General features: G+C 54.3%; 2 protein-coding genes across 5 annotated transcripts in view; one reads left to right on the top strand and one right to left on the bottom strand.

Annotated features, from left to right (window-relative positions):
- Nucleotides 1–1,778: 1,778 nt before the first annotated feature.
- Nucleotides 1,779–12,813, bottom strand: LOC101086514 (neuferricin). The gene is made up of 4 exons (XM_003996217.6): nt 12,362–12,813; nt 7,645–7,785; nt 4,191–4,377; nt 1,779–2,512 (listed from the first exon to the last, which is right to left on the bottom strand). The coding sequence occupies exons 1-4, from the start codon at nt 12,660–12,662 to the stop codon at nt 2,293–2,295; spliced, it is 849 nt and encodes a 282-aa protein (XP_003996266.3). The 5' UTR covers nt 12,663–12,813; the 3' UTR covers nt 1,779–2,292.
- Nucleotides 12,814–13,030: 217 nt separating this feature from the next.
- ZZEF1 (zinc finger ZZ-type and EF-hand domain containing 1) overlaps nt 13,031–17,993 on the top strand; it is a 103,166-nt gene continuing 98,203 nt past the window's right edge. For all 4 annotated transcript variants that reach the window (XM_023243635.2, XM_023243633.2, XM_011288812.3 and 1 more), the window contains exon 1: nt 13,031–13,542. In XM_023243635.2, the coding sequence (XP_023099403.2) occupies nt 13,189–13,542 (354 nt within the window). In that variant the 5' untranslated portion in view covers nt 13,031–13,188. The remainder of the gene's footprint in view (nt 13,543–17,993) is intronic.

The raw sequence follows: 17,993 nt of genomic DNA, 5'->3' as shown, positions 1-17,993 counted from the left end.
TGAGTGAGCAGCCTGCAGGCAGAGAGTGGGCGCCCAGGGCCCTCTCTGGCCACACTTGGCTGGGGTGACAGTAAGGGGGCCTGGTTTTGCTTCTTTCCATTTTGTTTGTTTTGGAGGGGTCTGAACTCCTGTGGACCCGGCACCCACCCTGGGCCTCGTTCCCATCCCGAGGATGGCCTCTGGGGCTCTAGCTGGCCTCCTGCCCCACACTGTTAAGCCCCGAGGTCAGGAGCCTCGCTTGCCCCCATCCCACCCCATGGTACACAGGTGCCCGTAGACAGCTGCTGACCACGGGGGGCCAGATCAGTGGCCGTTCCCACCAGCAAGGACAGCAGGCATGCAGCCCAAGGGCCGCGTGGGTCTCAGGATAGGAACCTGGAGTTCGAGGCCCAGCTCCACTGCTCTGTGCCCTTTTAGACTCTGAGCGCCTGAGTTGCCTCATCTGCAAACTCAGGGCTAACTCTGTGCACCTACTATGCGCTGGATACTGTGGGTGTGGGACACGAAGCTGGGTAACTTCAGTCTCTGTCCGGGGAGGAAGGCAGACAGGAAACTCATGAATAAGAAAGAAGGCGGCTGTCACGGGCCACATTAGCACAGGCTCCCAAAAGGTCCTGACTTAGCAGAGCTGTGGAGAGGTCAGAGGTGGACAAGCTCAGCACAGGAGGAAGGACAGCCTGGTGCAGGTCCCGCAGGCACCTGCAGCTAGGAGGAGGCTGGAGGGAGCCGTGCACGAAGTGATGGTAGGAGAGCCATGGCTGGAGGGTCCCAGTGGCCAAGGAGTGGACGTGGGGGCCACCCTGGTCATCCAGGGGGACTGCTCGCAGCAACGCGGAGGGCGGGGAAACCAGGGACCTGGGGGTTGGGTGGGAGGAGCAGAGCAGCAGAGGAAGGCATCCTGGATGGCTGCCGGGGTCCTCACTTGCTGTGACTGGGTGTGCACGGCCACGGGGACATCACGAGGGAGGAGAGGAGACTGAATGCCGGAAATGTGGAGTCTGGGTGCCTCGAAGTGCTCTGGGGAGCCTATGGGCTGAGAGGGGCTCCTGGGGGAGAAAAGGGAATCAGGCAAACACTAAGGGAGGGTTCCACTGAGGCCCTCAAGTGTGACGGGTCCGGGAAGGCTGTGGCTGTGGGATTTGCCAAGTGCAGAATTTGCCCTGCTGTCGAGCTGGCGACTGATGCGGGGTGAGCGGGGCTGAGAAGCAGGGGCGGCTTTCAAGGCTGCGGCGGGAAGTAGCTCAGTGCTACAGAGTGGTGTTTCCTTTGTGACTGGAGGGAAGCCAGGGTTTACCGCACGCTCGGGAAGAGCCGAGGCAGGAGGGGGCAGCGAGGGTGGTCGTGGGGTGTCCAGGTGCCCCCTACTGCCAGGGGAGGGGAGGCAGCCTCCCCTTTCTAGTGGGCGGGTCTGGAGAGCTAGCGAGTTAATGATGAAGGACGGCGAATGTTTAGGGAAGAGCTGGGGGGACCAGGAGACCCGGGAGGAGAGACACGAATCTGGGACAGCACCAGGCTCCGTGGCCTCGCCTGAAGGTGGGAATCTCCTCCCCCACCGGCTCGACGGGGGTACGAAGTTCGTCGGGTCGGCCCAGGAATTACAGGTCGCCCTGGACGCACAACCCCCTGGGAAAGGCGTCCGGGGTGGGAAACCACTTTTTACGCAGGTGTGGGCGTCTCCCCCACCTAAGCGTTTAAAAGAGAATATCCTCCCTTCAAATTGTTGCTTTGTTCAGAGGCCTCTGGATTTACTGCCTCCGTATGAGCAAAAGCCTGTCCACTTCCAGAACCAGCCTCCCTGGTTTTATTGTCCTGTCTCGTGGTACTGACTGGGCTCAGACCAACTACTTGTGGCCGTGGCTCCGGGCAGGGGTCTCAGACATACAAAAAGTGGTTAAGAGTCAGGGGTCACAAGCTTAACCAGTGGGGAACACTGGGAGTTATGCTGACGTGTTAATTTACATGGCTTCTCTGGACCTGTCTGCCTGTCTGAGTCACAAAGGGAAGATGTGTCCCCTCTTCTGCAGTGCCCCCAGGGCCCTCACCAGCCGCAGGGAAGGATGCTGTTGGAGCCCAGAGCCTGTTTCCTGGCCTGGCAGTCCCATTAGTTTTGAGGTTGGTTGGCCTCTGAGGGCTCTGACGAAGGCGGCAGGTGGGTCTGGGGGAGAAGTGGCATGGACGGGCGGGTGGGCCGCCACGCCGGGTCCCAGGCACAGAAGTGTGGGCAGATGCTTCCAGGCGCTCCGCTTCGTGTCGGGAGCCACGAGTGAGTGCGGCAGGCAGGGCTGTCTGTGATTAGCCCGGTGGGAAGGAGCAGGTGACGGCCAGTGGGGGGCAGCCTGCATACTCCTCCAGGTTGGGGTGATCCAAGTCCCCACGGTTTGTGTGCACAGGGAGGCCCTGAGCCTGGTCGCTGGGGGGTCCGCTGGTTCTCACGCACACACAGTGGGGCTCCTTGGCACCTGGCTTATACAGCTTCCTGGGGACACCGGTCCAGTCTCTGCTCACACCTCCGCTAGGGACAGAAGGACAGGGGACTCTTAGCGTGAATGCGGGATCTCTGCGGAGGGGGAAGGAGGAGTGATGTGGCGTCTTCCCAAGGTGGTGGTCTGCAGCCTGTGTCCCCCGGCCCTTCACACTCTCCCAGTTCCTCCAGCATCCCCTGCCGTGGGCAGAGTCCGCCATCCGGTCCCGTGCCTTCCCAGGGGCAGGTGTTCGCCCACTGGCCTGGGAACTTTCCTGAAGCAGTGTCTGGACCTGATTCTCTTCTCCACTCCCCGCTGCAACCCTAGCACAAGGCCGTGTCTCCATCTTAGGGTCTGGGGCTCGTGGCTGAAGGTGGGCAACCGAGGCTACGACCCAAGGCTAACGGGTCACACCCTGCGAGAGGCCCCATCCTAGGTGTCACCGGGCTTCAGAGGTGGAGCATTGCGCTCTGGCCCAGCGTGGGCCGGTCCCCGTGGGCTCACAAGGAGGTGAGAGTCTGGACCTGGTGCCCCGTGTACGTCCCAGTGTCTGGGACCAGGACCTGGTTAGAAACCACCCTGCTAGTGGCTCCCCCAAGGACAGGCTGTCAGGGCTCGGAGATGCCCTCCTTCCAGCCTCCTTCCTCCCAGGGACCCTTACTTCACACCCAGTCCCTATATGAACAGATGGGGCCGAGGCACAGGCGTGGGGAAGGCACTAGGGCAAGAAGGGGCCACAAAGACAGGGCTGGGCGGGGGAGGCAGCCTCCCAGGGGACCACTGCTCTCTGGGACCCCTGCGTTCGGGCCCCCGTGTCCCAGCCTGTCCCCTCAGGTGGGCAGGCCGTGTCTCTTCAGAACTGGACGGCGGGAACTTTCCTTTGGCCACGGTGCCTCTGCCTCCGGTGAACTGAGCCGGCCTGGGCCCAGGGTAAGCGGGTGGCTTTGGCTGTCTGCTCTCTGCACAAGGAGTCGGCCATAAGCAGGGCAAGAAGGCCTCTTCCCGCAGAAGAGAGGGAATCTACACGGTTAGCACTCCGGGAAGTGGCTTCCCTACCCTTCCCAGGGAGAGCTGGGCTCCTACTGGGAGGCCCTTGAGGCTGGGTGCGTGGGGGATGCCTCTTCCGCACCGCAGCCGAGGGGGCTGATGGCTGCAAGTGCATTTATGTCCAGGCTGGCCTGATAATCAGAGCAGAAAAAGACGTTTTGTCTCCCGCTCCTCAAACAACCCGGGCTAATCCCCGCGGCATCTACCCCAAGCGGGCTCACCTCACGTTATTCCTGCGGGAAAGGCTGCACTTCCTCGAGTCACTCAGAGGTTGTAGCGTCTTTAAGACGGCATCTCAGGTCATTGCCGCCAGGGGCCGTCCCCCACCGCTTCACCCCTGTCTCCTGTAGGCAGGAGTGACGTGTGCGGAGGAAACAGAAGGAGGCCCTCGCTCGGATGGGTCGACAGGCCAAAGCGAGCAATGGCACTCGGGCCTTCCCACGCCCAGGCCAGGGTGTCTGGGGAGCTCAAACAGAACACAGGCCAGGTCCCAACCGTCCCTCACTGTCAGTGATGTCGGTCCTCAGGAGGCTCCAGCACGGAGCCAGCATCGAGGATCGCTACCCAGAGCGTGTGGACTTTGAAAAGTCCCCCTGGGGGAACAGCTGGCTTACGCCTTCACCGAGTCCCAGCAGGACGACCTGGAGGGAGGCAGAGAGGGCACGAGGGGAGACTGCTTACCTCTCTGGGGAGCACCAGAGCCGGCTGCCCCTGCTGGAGCTCCACTCGGCGTTGCACGGCGGGAACTTGCGTTTCTCCTCCAGCGCCCGCCGGCCTGCCTCCGCGCCCCGGGTGATCACGGCTTCCACCTGGGCCAGTTCTGGGGTCGGGAGGCCATCCTCTCCGTAGAACCTTCCTATCACCCTTCCTGCGGTGACGGGAGAGTGGAGGTCAGAGTCACGCGGGAGGGACGCACGAGTAAACGCCTCACCTCTGTGGTGCAGTGCAAGTCCCCAGGGTTTCTGGGTTGCGGACTGAGAACTCCTTAGTGTCTGGTGAGACCCCTGCTCTAGCTGCGGACGCCTCCAGCACGGAGGCCGTTGGCTTCGCCTCACGTGCTGACGCCGCTTCTCCGAGGGCGGCGCTGTGAGTGACCCATCCTTCCGTGCCCCGCAGTGCTCGAGGCGCCTGTCAGACAAGTGGCTGGCTGGTCAGGTAACATTTCTGTGGCTCGGTTCTTGCCCACGTTCAATTATTTTGTCCGGTAGAACTACGAACAAGTCATTTATTGAGCATTTACTCCGTGTCGGGCGCTGTGCTCACACTGCCACCGTTCTGCGAATCCTCTTAAGCACCTATGGGAAAGGAGCTGGGGTCCCCACTCCCAGAAGAGACATGGGAGGCTGAGTGGCTGGGGGGCCCATGAAGCTAGGGCTCACGTTCTCCACCCACCACCCTCTTCCCGCTCGGTCTCACTCAGTCCTTGGTGCAGTTTTAGATTCTTTCAGAAGAGCCAGTGAGTGGTGCGTGGGCCTGTGGGCCTGAGCCTGAGCAGTCAGTTCTCCTTTGGGGCAGGGGCTATCTCGAGTCCCGCCATCCTGCACCAAGGACAAGCAGCAGAAAGTACTCTCAAAGGGATGACCTGCCCCCACTGTGCCCGGACGCCAGTGGCAACTGCGTGCCGCGTGCCCAGCGTTCGGGCCACCCCTAGGGTCCACTCAGCCCGACTTCGGTTCTGTTCACGTCACTTTTGTGACCTGGCTTAGGAGCCGCCACCCCGTTCCAATACAGCACGTGCTTCCCTCTGCTCATGTCCGACCTCTAAAAGACACGGCGATTCTGCCGGTCCCGTTTCCACTGCCCCCAGCCTCACCCGAGCTGTGGACCCCAGCGGTGGCCTCCCACTTCGGTCCATGCCTCCCTACTGTTCTTCCTGCACAAAGCAACCGAGCCATCTTCATAAAACACGAGTCACGTCCTGTCACCTCCATGCCTGGTCTGGCCCTCCAGTGGCTTCCGAGAGCACGTGGATCAAACACAGACTTCTTGTCAAGGCCTCCAAGGCTACACATCCGTCCCTTCCCCCCTCGTGTGCTGCAAGCTCCGGCACACGGGCTTCTTTCTCTTCGTGGACCATGCCTTGGCACCGCCGTTTGTTCAGCCTAGAACGTTCTCTCTCCAGACCTCAGTCTGACTGCCCCTCACTCCCAGCCCCTCCTAGAGGCCTCCCTGACCGTCTGCTCTAAAGGTGCCACAGGCCCCTCCCCCATCACACTGGTTTTAGTCGTACACAGCCCTATCTGGAAACGCGTCATCGGTTTCCTTATTTACGGCATGTCTCTCCCACCGGTGAAACCCCAGCACTCACAACAGCTTCGTAGGGAGCGTTCATCTTAAACGCTTACTAGAACAAACGAAGGGTCGGGACCAGGCTTGCAGCCTAGGAGTCGGCCTAGCAGAAAACTTTCTCCTAGAGGGTCTCCGTGCAAGGCGACGTGCCCGTCGTGGTGGGTTTTAGAAGTGAGACCCCAACAGGGGGCAACAGTAATAGAGGCAACAGAGAAAGACTTGTGGGAGCCGTGTCCTGGGAATGGTGGTCACCACTGGCTGGGTCTCCACACCAGTGCTGTATCCAGAACACAAAGAAAAGAGATCTCATCTGCTCGTGCAGCTTGGCCACGTGGCTGCCAAGGTGGCTTCCCGTCTTCACTTCCGTGCGCGCAGCACAGAATGAACCTTCATCCTCTGACGTGGCCTGAGGGTTTCTGGGCCCCTAAAGAGCCTAACACGGCCCACGGCCCATCGAGCGAGCTAACAGCACAGGAGCTGCACCAACTCATCGCTGGCCCAGCTCCCACCAGGATGGAGCACAGCTTATCCATCGTAGGTATTCAGATAGACGCGGACTGTAGCTAAAATCTGTCTGAAGCCTCTCGAGACCACATCTCTCCCCTGCCCTCAACACGCACACTAACACTCTTCAGACAAGGCTGGTTCGCTCATGTGCACAAACACATCACTTTGCTCCCCAAATGTCAGGATGACATGTTTGCTCTGGCACCCTTTGCCCACTCTCAGAGCTCTGTCTTTATTGTTTTGTGTTAAGATTTCTTGTCCTTTTAACCAAAATGTTTCAACCAGCCTCCTGAAGGTCTGCAGAGAGGTCAGTTCCTTCAGTGGAACAGAGGCCAGACACGGTTGTGGCGTCGGGAATGACCCGGGGCAGACTGGGTGACAATAAAGAAGGGGTCTGCGGGCTGGGAGGACAAGAGCCCACCAAGAGCGTGGGGTGGGGACTGGGAACAGAAAGAACGTAGATGGTATGAAGAAAGGCCTGATCAGTCAGCTGTGGAGGGAGCAGAGGAGTTAGTACGGATGGCAAGGTTCTCAGAAGAGGTGACCCGGGTAGTACTGACAGAGCAGATATTCAGAGGTATTAGGGGCAGAGAAAGAATGCCTCCAACTGAGACCCGTCCCGGTGGTGAGGTGACACCGATGTCCCTCAGGAGCTCAGCTGCGTCCAAGGCGGGTTACAGTGAGAGGTCAGGGCTGCAGGGGATGAAAAGAGCCCAACCCCCCAATGTCCAGTGTTTACAAAGCCATCTAGTGTTTAGAGTCTAACATTTCTTTAGGACACCATTCGTTGTCTGTTTATAAGGTGATTCCCTCAAGCATCACAAGTAGCAAGTGCAGTGCCCCCGTGACCGGCTTTAACAAACGTGGGATTAGCCTGACTTCTACCCGGGAGACGGGTCCTTCAGGACGGACACAGACTAATGTTTGTCTGTCTCCTTACAGAAGAAAATAAAACAGTATTTGTCAAAATGAAATACAAACTGAGGCTTCAAGCCTTCCTGACGGACGGACGGGGTGCTGAAGCCCGACGCCTGGGGCACAGCGAGGCGCCTGGAGCCGACTGTTCAAGGGTGCTGCAGGCAGTCACTCGCTCCGGGGCAAACAGAAGCCAAACTGAATGGCTGTGCCATCTTCTCCCAAGATTAAGAGAGAGGGAAACCGGTGTCCCAGCCACGTCCTTCTGGGACGCATTGCCACACTAACCACCAGAGTTTAAGGTGAAAGATCCATGGGTATTTTACAGATTTTAACCTCGAGTCCAGTCCCCTGAACTCCAACCCTTTAGAAAACTGCAAGCCCGCTGAAGAGAATCTACGGAAATGGCCTGTGGAATACCTACCAACGAACTCGTAATTCTTCTCATAGAACGACAGCCAGTTTTGAAGCGTCAGCAGCTCTGAAAACGACAAGTCGGACACATCGTCCACCAGGCCTGCTGCAGAGTGGTCCCCTGTCACAAACGCCCTGGACGCGTCTCGGCCTGCAGGAGAGAGGGGCCCACACAGATTAACCTGCAGATCACTGGCACCGCAGCGACTCCAGAACCTATCTTCTGAGAAACACCTGACAACCCCCACTCTGCATCTCCAAGAAAGGCTCGTCTCCCCTCCTCTGGGACACATGCTCCCGGATCTTGGACACGTATTTTGGCGCTTATCATCTTCTCTGTTTACCTTCAGCAGCATTAACGTGTCTTCTGGCTTCCGTGACACTACATTCCTGGCCTTCCTCCTCCCTCTCTAGCTTATTTCCTACCAGCCTTAGGGATCAATTCTTGCCTCCTCCTCTGCTGTCCACTCCTGTGGTTTCACAACCACCTCTACGCCAAGGATTGCCAGACTTGTCCTCAGCCCTAGACCGGTGTATCCAATTGTCTACTCAATGCCCCTTAGATGTTTTACAAGTGTCACCAGTTCAAATGTCCACACTACACCAACGAGCACCCCCACCCCAGGAAACCTGCAGCCATTCGAGTGCTTCCTATCTCGGGAAATGTCAAACAGTTCCTCAGTGCAGAAATGCAGTCTGCAACACCTCCTTTATCCCTCACGTCCTTGGGTGTCTTTTTTTTTTTTTAATTTTTTTTTAATGTTTATTTTTGAAGGAGAGAGACAGAGTGTGAGTGGGGGAGGGGCAGAGAGAGAGAGACACAGAATCGGAAGCAGGCTCCAGGCTCTGAGCTGTCCGCACAGAGCCTGACGCGGGGCTCGAACCCACGAACTGTGACATCACGACCTGAGCCAAAGTCGGACGCTCAACCGAGCCACCCAGGCGCCCCCTTGAGTGTCTTCCTAAGTGGTTCTTCTATCCGTGTGTCTTTCTCTGTGTGCCACTAAGCTGGCCCAAGTGGCCACTGTCGCTCATCCGAACTACTACAGTAAACCCCTAGCAGCTCTCCCTATGTTTGTTCCTTCCCTACTATTTTTCATACATCATTTACACTGGTATTTTAAACATGAACCGATGTCATTCTCTTGATTAAAAACCCTCAGGGGCTACTGGGGCACCTGGGTGGCTCAGTCGGTGGAGCGTCTGCCTCTTGATTTTAGCTCAGGTCGTGATCTCACGGTTCCTGGGATCAAGCCCCATATCGGGCTCAGTGCTGACAATGCAGGGCCTGCTTGGGATTCTGTCTCTGCCCCACTCCCGCTCATGGTCTCTCAAAATAAACAAACTTTAAAAAATTGAAAAAAAAAATCCTCAGCGGCTTCCTTTTACCCTAGAACTATATCCAGATTCCTTAACACAGTACTCAGGGCGCTACACTGGCAGCCACCAATCCTGCCTTGCCCACTGTGCTCTCTTCCTCTCTCTCCTCCCCCTGTTAGGTTAGGGCCTCTGGTAATACAAGTGTGTTTTCCCTTTAACATTGTCACAAAAATAATTAATTGTTTACGTAATAACTATTTAATGTCTGTCTTTTCTACTAGTCTGCAAGTTTTATCAGGGAAGAGAACATACCAAACTCAGGATTGATTCCCCAGTGTCTGGTAGGGCCTAATCTTTAGTAATTATCAATAAATATTGGCTATCTGAAACCCATGCATTTATAATCAATTTTCAATAAGGCAGTTATCAATAATTATTTTCAATAATTCAAGGGAGGAAATAAGTTATTTTTTTAATGTTTATTTATTTATTTGGTTAGAGAAAGCCTGTGTGCACGCACCCAGGAGAGGGGCCAAGGAGAGTGAGAGAGAGAACCCTAGCCTGGAGCCTAGACCTCAGGGCTGTGAGATCGTTATCTAAGTTGTAATTAAGAGGATACTTAACGGACTGAACCACCCAAGTGCCCCAGGGGAAAGAAGAGTCTTTTCAACAAATGGTGCTTGGACAACTGGATAGCGAGATGCAAAAGAACACATCATATATAAAGTCAACTCAAAACGTAGCAAGGACCTGAATATATGGGCTAAAGTATAAACTCTTAGAAGAAAACACAGGTATAAATCTTTGTGATCTTGTATTAGGTGATGGTTACTTAGACGAGACACAAAAGGCACAAGCTACCAAAAAATAAACGGACTAGACTTGATCAAAAATTTAAAATTTTGTGCATTAAAGTAAACCATCAAGAAATGAAAAGCCAACCCATGACATGGGAGAAAATATCTGCAAATCATGGTCTGATAAGGGTCTAGTATCCAGGGTTTATAAAGAACTCTCACAACTCAGTAAGAAAAAAAAACTCAATTAAAAAATGGACAAAGGATTTGAGCAGACATTTCTCCATGAAAATAAACAAATGGTCAGCAAGCACAGAAAAAGATGTTTGACGCCTTTATTCAGGAAATGCAAATAAAACTACGATGAACTATGACATCAAAGCCACTGACTATAATAAAAAAAAAAAGACAATAAAAAAGACAAATTTGGCGAGAATGTGGAAAAACTGGAAGTCTAATACACCAGTGGTGGGAATATAGCCACTTGAGAAAACAACGTGGCAGTTTCTCAAACCGTGAAACACAAGAGTCACCACATGACCCAGGAACTTTACTCTCAGGTATATATACCCAAGAGAACTGAAAACATGTCCACACGCGTGTGTCCACGTATGTTCACAGCAGTGCTCTTCATAATAGGCAAAAAATGGAAACCCAAACGTCCAACAAATTATGAACAAACAAACAACATGTGGTATATACATAAAATGGAGTATCATTTGGTCATAAAGCAGAATGCAGTACTGATACTGACGATACAAGCTGAACTTTGAAAACACTGTGCTAAGTGAAGGAAGCCAGACACAAAAGGCCATGCGTATGATTCCACTTATATGAAATGTCCACACAGAAAATAGACAGTGGTTGCCAGAGGCTGGGGGTAGAAGGAGTGGGGACTGCTAGTGGATATGGGGGTTTCCTTTGGGGGGAATAAAAATGTCTGGAATTAGATTGGCAAGATGTTTGCACAGCTTTCTGACTATATTAAAAACTACGAGTGCCTGGGGGGCTCAGTCGGTTAAGCTCAGGTCGTCATGATCTCACGGTTCGTGGGTTCGAGCCCCGCGTCGGGCTCTGTACTGATGGCTCAGAGCCTGGAGCCTGCTTCGGATTCTGTGTCTCCCTCTCTCTCTCTGCCCCTTCCCTTGCTTGCGTTCTAGAGTGCGCACTCTCTCTCTCCCTCTCTCAAAAATAAATATTAAAAAAAAAAAAATTAAAAACTACCGAGTTGTATGATGTAAAAGGGTGGATTTTGTATTATGTGATTATATCTTCACATATTAAAAATATTGACTGAACGAACAAATGAATAAAGGAACATATCTGCTAGACCCTCCTAGACTGTGTGGGTGGTGGGGAACGTTAAGTTAATTTGATTCCTCGGCACCCGGCACAAGGCGGGCTGCACAGCAGTGGTCAAGGAAGGGATGTTGGACGAGTAACGGGCACAAAGGAACTCAGCAGACTGTAGACACATTGCAAGGGGAAAATCACCCCAGAGACGAAAGGGTCTATGCTCACACTTGTGCTTCCCACCAGGGCAGCTGCAACAGGGGTGTGACGGGGCCGGGCGCCACCAACTGCCCCTCCCCTGACAGCAAGTGAACCCTGACTCCAGTACCAGCTCTGCTTCTGGGTCACGGGGCGGCTCTGGGGAAGTCCCTTCCCTGCCTGGCAACACCGACTGACCCCAATTCCTGCTCTGTGGATGCTTCCGGTTCCCGGAGTTCTCCCTAGAGACACGGAAGTCACTTGTATTTAAGCACCAGACGCGGCTTCCCCATTCCCCAAGACTGTGACAAACGGAAATGCTTATTTAATACCAGCCGTCAGTGGCCTTAAGCTCAGCATTTTTTCTCCTCCTTAATCTGGGAGGCGGTTATCCCTCTGGGCTGGGGGGACAACATCTCTCAAGGAAAGAGGCTGGAGATCCTGGCCCAAGGCCTGTCAGCACTTAGTTGTGGGGGCTTCAGGCAAATTCGTCAATCCCCTCAACAATAAAACAATACATTTCATCCGACAAACGTTCCAGGCCTAACGTATACGCAGCTCTGTTGAAGAGCTGTGAAGCTGAGCAGACCCGTGCCGTGCGTTCCTACCTCATAACCTTTAACGGAGACAAGCGCACCTGTACTAGAAGCGAGAACTTACTATTTTCAGGGGGAACTTGGAGTGGGAGCAAAGGAAGGTTCCTTTGGATAGGAGGCGCCTGGAATCGGTCGGGGAACTCTGAGGGCAGGGACAGGTCTCACTCATCTCTGCCCTGAGCCACGCAGTGTGGCACAAAGCAGGTGTTCGGAGGCTGCGGCCGGTAGGCAACTGAAGAGGCAGGAGGCCTGCTTCTCGAACCTACGCCGCTAAGAACGGATGGGACAGACGGGGGTGGGGGTGGGGGGTAGGTACAGGCTGGTGACAGTCGGCCACGGTCCCGACCGGGCCAAAGAGACCAGAGCGACGATGCAGCGGAGCACGGCCCCCGCACCGGTGTGAGGAACGTGGGGACACAAAGGCCGGGGAATGGATGAACGAACGAGTGCACGAGCGAACGGCGCAGAGGCGGCTACGGGCCCGCGTCGCAGCAGAAAAAGGCGTGAGCCGCCTCGCTGATACCTGCGAAGCCGCTATAGTGGGCCCCAGGCTCGTAGTGCCTCCGGCCGGGGGACACGTCGTAGACGCGCCCGAGCAACGCCAAGTAAAGGCCCGGGTCCCCGGCGCCGCCGCGGTAGCGGGCCAGCTCCTCGGGAACGAAAAGGCGAAGGCCGGCGCGGCCGCTCCACCAGCCCAGCCACCGCGCCGCGGCCGCCGTTGCCGCCACCGCCGCCGCCAGGCCCAGCCAGAGCCCTCGCCCGCCGAGCCCCGGCATCCAGGCGGCCGCAGGGCCCCGACTCCTCGCCGGCGGCCGCCCAGCCATCCGCGGTCAAGATGGCGGCGACGCAGTTGTGACGTCACCGGCGCGACGCCCTCTCGCCCCCGTCCGCGTCACCAAAGGGACAACGGGGGACTGAAGGGGAAAAGGCTGCGGCGAAAGGTCACTCCCTGCCTCCGATGCCTTTCAGTCATTTTTCAGCGTAGCCAGTGAACGTGGAGAGACACCGAGTAAGGAAGCTGAGGAGGGCCTGGCCGCGCCGGGCGCCGCCCCCCACAAAAATGGCGGCAGAGGCGGCTGCGGCATGACGTAGACGTGAGGACGCACTCGCCCTCTCGGAAATCGGGGCTCCACCCTCTGTCCTCCGCGTGCTGTCTGTCGGCATCTGGTAGAATCCGCTTGACGGCGCCTTTGCGACGGCAGTCCTCGCTTGACGGCGACGAAGCCGGAAGCTCCAGCCGCCGCCGTCGTCCCCTCCCTGTCCCCGCCCGCCGGGTGCCGCCGGAGGTTGACAGGTCGAGGCGGGGAGGCGGCGGCGGCGGCAGAGCCGGACGCCCGAGACGGAGACCCCATGGGGAACGCTCCGAGTCACAGCAGTGAAGACGAAGCCGCCGCCGCCGGTGGCGAGGGCTGGGGCCCGCACCAGGAGTGGGCCGCAGACTCGGGCACGATCCCCGGCCCGGGCCCCGCGGCGCCCGCGCTGCCGCCCGCCGCGGCGCTGCTGGAGCCGGCCCGGCTGCGGGAGGCGGCGGCGGCGTTGCGGCCCGCGCCGCCCTGCGAGTCTCTGGTGTCTAGGCACCACGGCGCGCTGCTGCGCTGGCTGGAAGAGCGGCTGGGCCGCGGCGAAGAGTCCGTCACCTTGGAGCAGTTCCGGGAGCTGCTGGAGGCTCGTGGCGCCGGCTGCTCGGGCGAGCAGTTCGAGGAGGTCAGGCCCGGCTGGCGACCGCGGGGGCGGGGGCAGGGCGGTCGCCCTCTAGGGCGTGAAGAGGTGGGCAGTGCGGCTCTAGATTGGCCAGGCAGGAACCCACAAGGTCCGCAGGTTCGGAGGATGGGAGCAAGGGGCGCTCGCTTCCAGCCTGGACACTCCGGGGGACGGCTGCGAATCTCTTTAACCTTTACTAGAGGTGCGGAAAGCCCAGACTAGACCGTTCGTGCTTGGAAGAACTGAACAAGCCAAGCCCAGATGTCTTTGCATGTGGTAGTACAGACATTTGTGCCCTGGCCTGACGCTTGATCGGTTGCTCTCTGGATCTCCCTTATCAGGCTCCGGGACAGTGTAAGGGAAGGGAGGCGTATAGGGATCGAGGGAGTGGCAGTGAACACAGAAAAGCATTCTGTTTTATTGACCAGAGCACCTTCCGAATCCAGTGTGGGCGCCTAACAAATGTGGGAGGAAAATGACACACAGTGGAAAATCTCACATTCCAGCAGCCATTCGCGTCGCACAAAAACTAGCTTTTCCAAAGTACACGTTTGTTTCCAGATAGTTGAAGAACCGTATTTGAGACTCAAGCCTCCGCTTAACCTAAAACTGATAGACAAATGTCAGGTTTCCTGTAAATACTTGTAATTATACAGCCTTTGGCCTAAGCCACCAACATCATCTCTATTGAATGGTTAACAGCAAATTAATACGGCAACAATGTTGTTTCTTCAAAGAGATTTTAGGAATCACCTGTACCGTTTCATTGTGGAGTTAAAAAGAACTAAACCAGGGTCGTCCACTGAGTCATTGGCAACCTGAGACTATCACTCAGATCCCTTGATTTTTCTGGTTTCTTTGTCTTATGTCCCACTGCCTTCTTCTTGGGACCCTATTTCTTTAACTCCACAGCGCTATGACAAAAAGATGCTTATTTTGTGAAAATGAGTAAGCCATGTAAAATCTTCAGTGTCGGTGAAGGGTGAGTATATAAAGCAGTAAACCGACAGCTAGTTGTAATGGCGTTAAAAAGTGATGTACACTTTACAACAAGAGGCTCTTAAAGTATTTTGAGAACGTTTACTGTGTGTAGTCAGAATTCAGATACTGTGGTTTGTGTGTTTCTTACATTTTCTTTCAGAAGATACCTATAAGATATCTCAGTTCTTGACAATGTGATCATATTAGTTAGTGAAGGGTCTCCATGTATATATTTTCTTAATTCCAGGAGTTCACATGATACTTTCCACTCTGGCTCTCGGTGTGTTAAGAGAAAATGAAGTGGTCCCAGAAAGGGCTGTGCAGATCAGTTGAAGGAGTTGGCACATTTCGGAATTGTCCAGAAGGGAATGGAGGGAGAGTATTTCCATTGAGAGTGACAGGAGTAGAGCCGTGAGTGGAGCTGACAGGAGCCCTGTAATGTAAGGTCAAGAAATCCTCAGGGTGTTGTCCAGAGGTCACTCGAGGGCTGTGGCATTGTTCACTGAGCAAATGTTTGTTGAGCGTGTGCTGAGTGCCAGGCTCCTGGATGACTGTGGAAAAAGCAGATGCTTGCTCTGAAAGGGTGTTTAGCGCCGAAGGAGACACACGTGAGCCCAGCAATTATAGGTGTGGTGAGTATTAGCCAAAGGAAAGTGTAGGGAAACAAATTGCAAGAGTATTTAATCTCCTCTGGGAAGCCAAGGAAAACTTATGTGGAGGGTGACATCTCAGCCCAGAGGCGAAGGGTGAAAGCGGGCAAGGATCAGAAGAAGGGTTAACAGTGTTTCAGGCAGAGGGAATCACGTGCACCGAAGTCCAGAGAATGGAGAGTCTGGAAGAATAGGGTGACGAATGAGGCTTAGGCAAAACTGCTTCAAGGGACAGAGAAGCCCGTGCGTTGGTGGTTTAAATAGTAAACAGGCTTCGTATGGAAAAGGCCAGGTGGGTAGTCCAGCTTTGACGTGGCAATTTCAGTCATCGGGGACCTGGCTCCATCCATCTTCCTGTGCTGTCATCATCCACAGGCACCTTCTACTTAGTGACCCAAATGATGCCTTCCGCTGTCACTTTGCACATTATGCCAGCAGGAAAGGGAGAAGGGAAGGAGAGGGCCATATCTCCTTTCTTAAGGGCAGGGCTCGCATCCCATTGGCTCAAGCCCAGTGATATGGCCACGCTTAGCTGCAAGGGAGGCTGGGAATGGGCGAGATTTTTATTTCATGGCCATGTAATTTGCTGAAAAATAGGTATGTAGTTACTGTGAAAGAGGAGAGCAGATATCACATGATAATTGGTAGTCTTTGACTCACGTGGCTCGGTTCCTGAATGCTGAAGGAGAGAGCAAGGCTAGAGGAGTAGGCAGGAATCAGCCCACCGGGAGTCCTTTGCAGCCTCTGTGAAATAGGAGTTTGGAAACGAGTTTTAAGCAGGGTGCGTGATGGTTGTGGCTTCCTTGTGTAGAACTGGTTGGAGAAGTGGACCCAAGCAGATCAGTTGGAGGCCATTATGAACAATTTTGAGAGGTGTGTAGGAAGAAGGACAAGCAGTCCTGAGTCCGAGTGGAGGATTAGAAGGAGACAGGAATCAAGGATGACCCCAGCATTACTGGTTTAAGCAGTCACAAAAGTGACAGTACTGTTTATTGACAACAGAAACCTTTTCAGGAGGGGACGATCAGAGACAAGATGAGTTTGGTTTGGCCATGCTGAGCTCAGTGTGTCCATGGGGCAGCTAAGTGGAGGTGTGTCTTAGCCTGTTGGGCGTTTGCGTCTGGAGAGTCCTGGGAGAGAAGACCTGCCTGAGATACAGGGTCATCTCCTTGTTCCAGTGAGGAAATTGCCGCATTGTTGCCTCCTAGTCTGATGTATGTGATGTCTTTTCTTCCTTTTCCTTTCAGTGACCGAAAGTCAAAAATATTATGCTCGGTGAGGACTTAGATCCCTTCGAGGTGATCCATGGACCGTTGAGCATAGTTAAATCCGGAGGTCACTCCGCCCCTGTAACTGAAGAAATACCCGGGAGGAAAAACCGAATGGTGGTACCTTCCTGTTATGAAACACAAAGTCCCAGTAGCCACCTATGTGGCAAAAATAAACATTAAGGAGCTGTAAGCACAGCAGTAAGAACTGGTGACTTGTAAAATGTTGCAAGTTCTCGTTTTTGTAAAAATCCCGGGTACCATCGAGGGCCGTGGCATAGAGCATTAAGTGTCCGTAGACCGAAGTCACAAGATTCGTGTCGGGAAGTCTTTGTTCACCTCTGTGTAACTGTCTCCCTCCTTGTCTACAATGTATTCAAACACTTGGTATCTGGTGACTTTGGCCAGCCGTGCAGGGCCGGTGGGTGACAGCAGCCACCACACTGAGGAGGAGACTGAAGACTCTGTAGGGTTCAGGGACTCACCTAAGAAGATTGGAAATTACGTTTGGGTAGTGACACTCAAGTGTGAGTCTTCTGTCGCTGAAGCCTGTGCCCTTTCTCCTTCAAGGACCTGCTTCTCTGTGATTGTTATTCTGTAGTCTCATCATTCCTCTTAAGCTTTAATTCTTTTTTTGCTTTAATGTTGCATTTATTTTTGAGAGACAGTGTGAGCAGGGGAGGGGCAGAGAGAGGGGGGACAGGGGACTCTGCGATGACAGCGGCGAGCCCGATGCTGGGTTCGAACTCACGAGCTGTGAGATCGCAACCTGAGTCAAAGTCAGACGCTCAGCCAACTGAGCCACCTAGGCGCCCCTAGCCTTAATTCTTTAATTCTCCCCTATGTGCTAAGGGAGGCCTGGCAAGGATAATTCAAATTTGAGAAAAAGCATGGTGTATTTTTCTTGAAGTCTATTTAGCTGTATTAGATTGGGTGTGGGGATAGTTGGGGCTTTGCTTGATACTAAAATCTGGTGACTTTCCCTCTGTACTGGTTAGCACTGGTTAGCACTCGTTAGTGAAAGAGAGCAGGTCTGACTCTATGTGAAGGCTTATTCAGATTGGGGGGCGCCCTGGTGGCTCAGTCGGTTAAGCGTCCTACTTTGGCTCAGGTCATGATCTCGCAGTTCGTGGCTTCCAGCCCCGCGTCAGGCTCTGTGCTGACTGCTTGGAGCCTGGAACCTGCTTTGGATTCTGTGTCCCCCTCTCTCTGCCTCTCCTCCACTCACGCTCAGTCTCTCACTCTCAAAAATAAAAAATAAAATAAAATAAAAACCTGACTGGGATAAGCTCACAGTGGTTGTTCTGTCCATAAGTACAGGGTAATTGTATTACTAATATCCCAAGAGTTAAATGTTAGCCACGTATGTGATTCTGTGCTTTAAGGTAAGTCTGTCCTTTGAATTGAGTGTGGAGACATTTCTGTGTCTTAGTTAATTCTCCCCTTAAGCTGGTGAAAATGTATTCTGATACTTCCATACAAGTGTAAGGGTTTTTGTGAAAGAATAATAAAATGTCTTTGTGGTAGCAACTAAAACGATGAGTTATTTCTCTTC

The sequence above is a fragment of the Felis catus genome, chromosome E1 (assembly GCF_018350175.1).
Source record: "Felis catus isolate Fca126 chromosome E1, F.catus_Fca126_mat1.0, whole genome shotgun sequence".
Classification (NCBI taxonomy): domain Eukaryota; kingdom Metazoa; phylum Chordata; class Mammalia; order Carnivora; family Felidae; genus Felis; species Felis catus.
Note: the sequence above shows the minus strand (reverse complement) of the source record. Positions and strands in the feature narration are given on the sequence as shown.

Coding starts and splice junctions, on each gene's coding strand:
- LOC101086514 (XM_003996217.6), bottom strand. CDS start 12,662: ATGGCTGGGCGGCCGCCGGCGAGGAGTCGGGGCCCTGCGGCCGCCTGG. Junction 7,786..12,361: donor CCACTATAGCGGCTTCGCAG/GTATCAGCGAGG, acceptor TCTCTCCTGCAG/GCCGAGACGCGTCCAGGGCG. Junction 4,378..7,644: donor GAAGAATTACGAGTTCGTTG/GTAGGTATTCCA, acceptor CCGTCACCGCAG/GAAGGGTGATAGGAAGGTTC.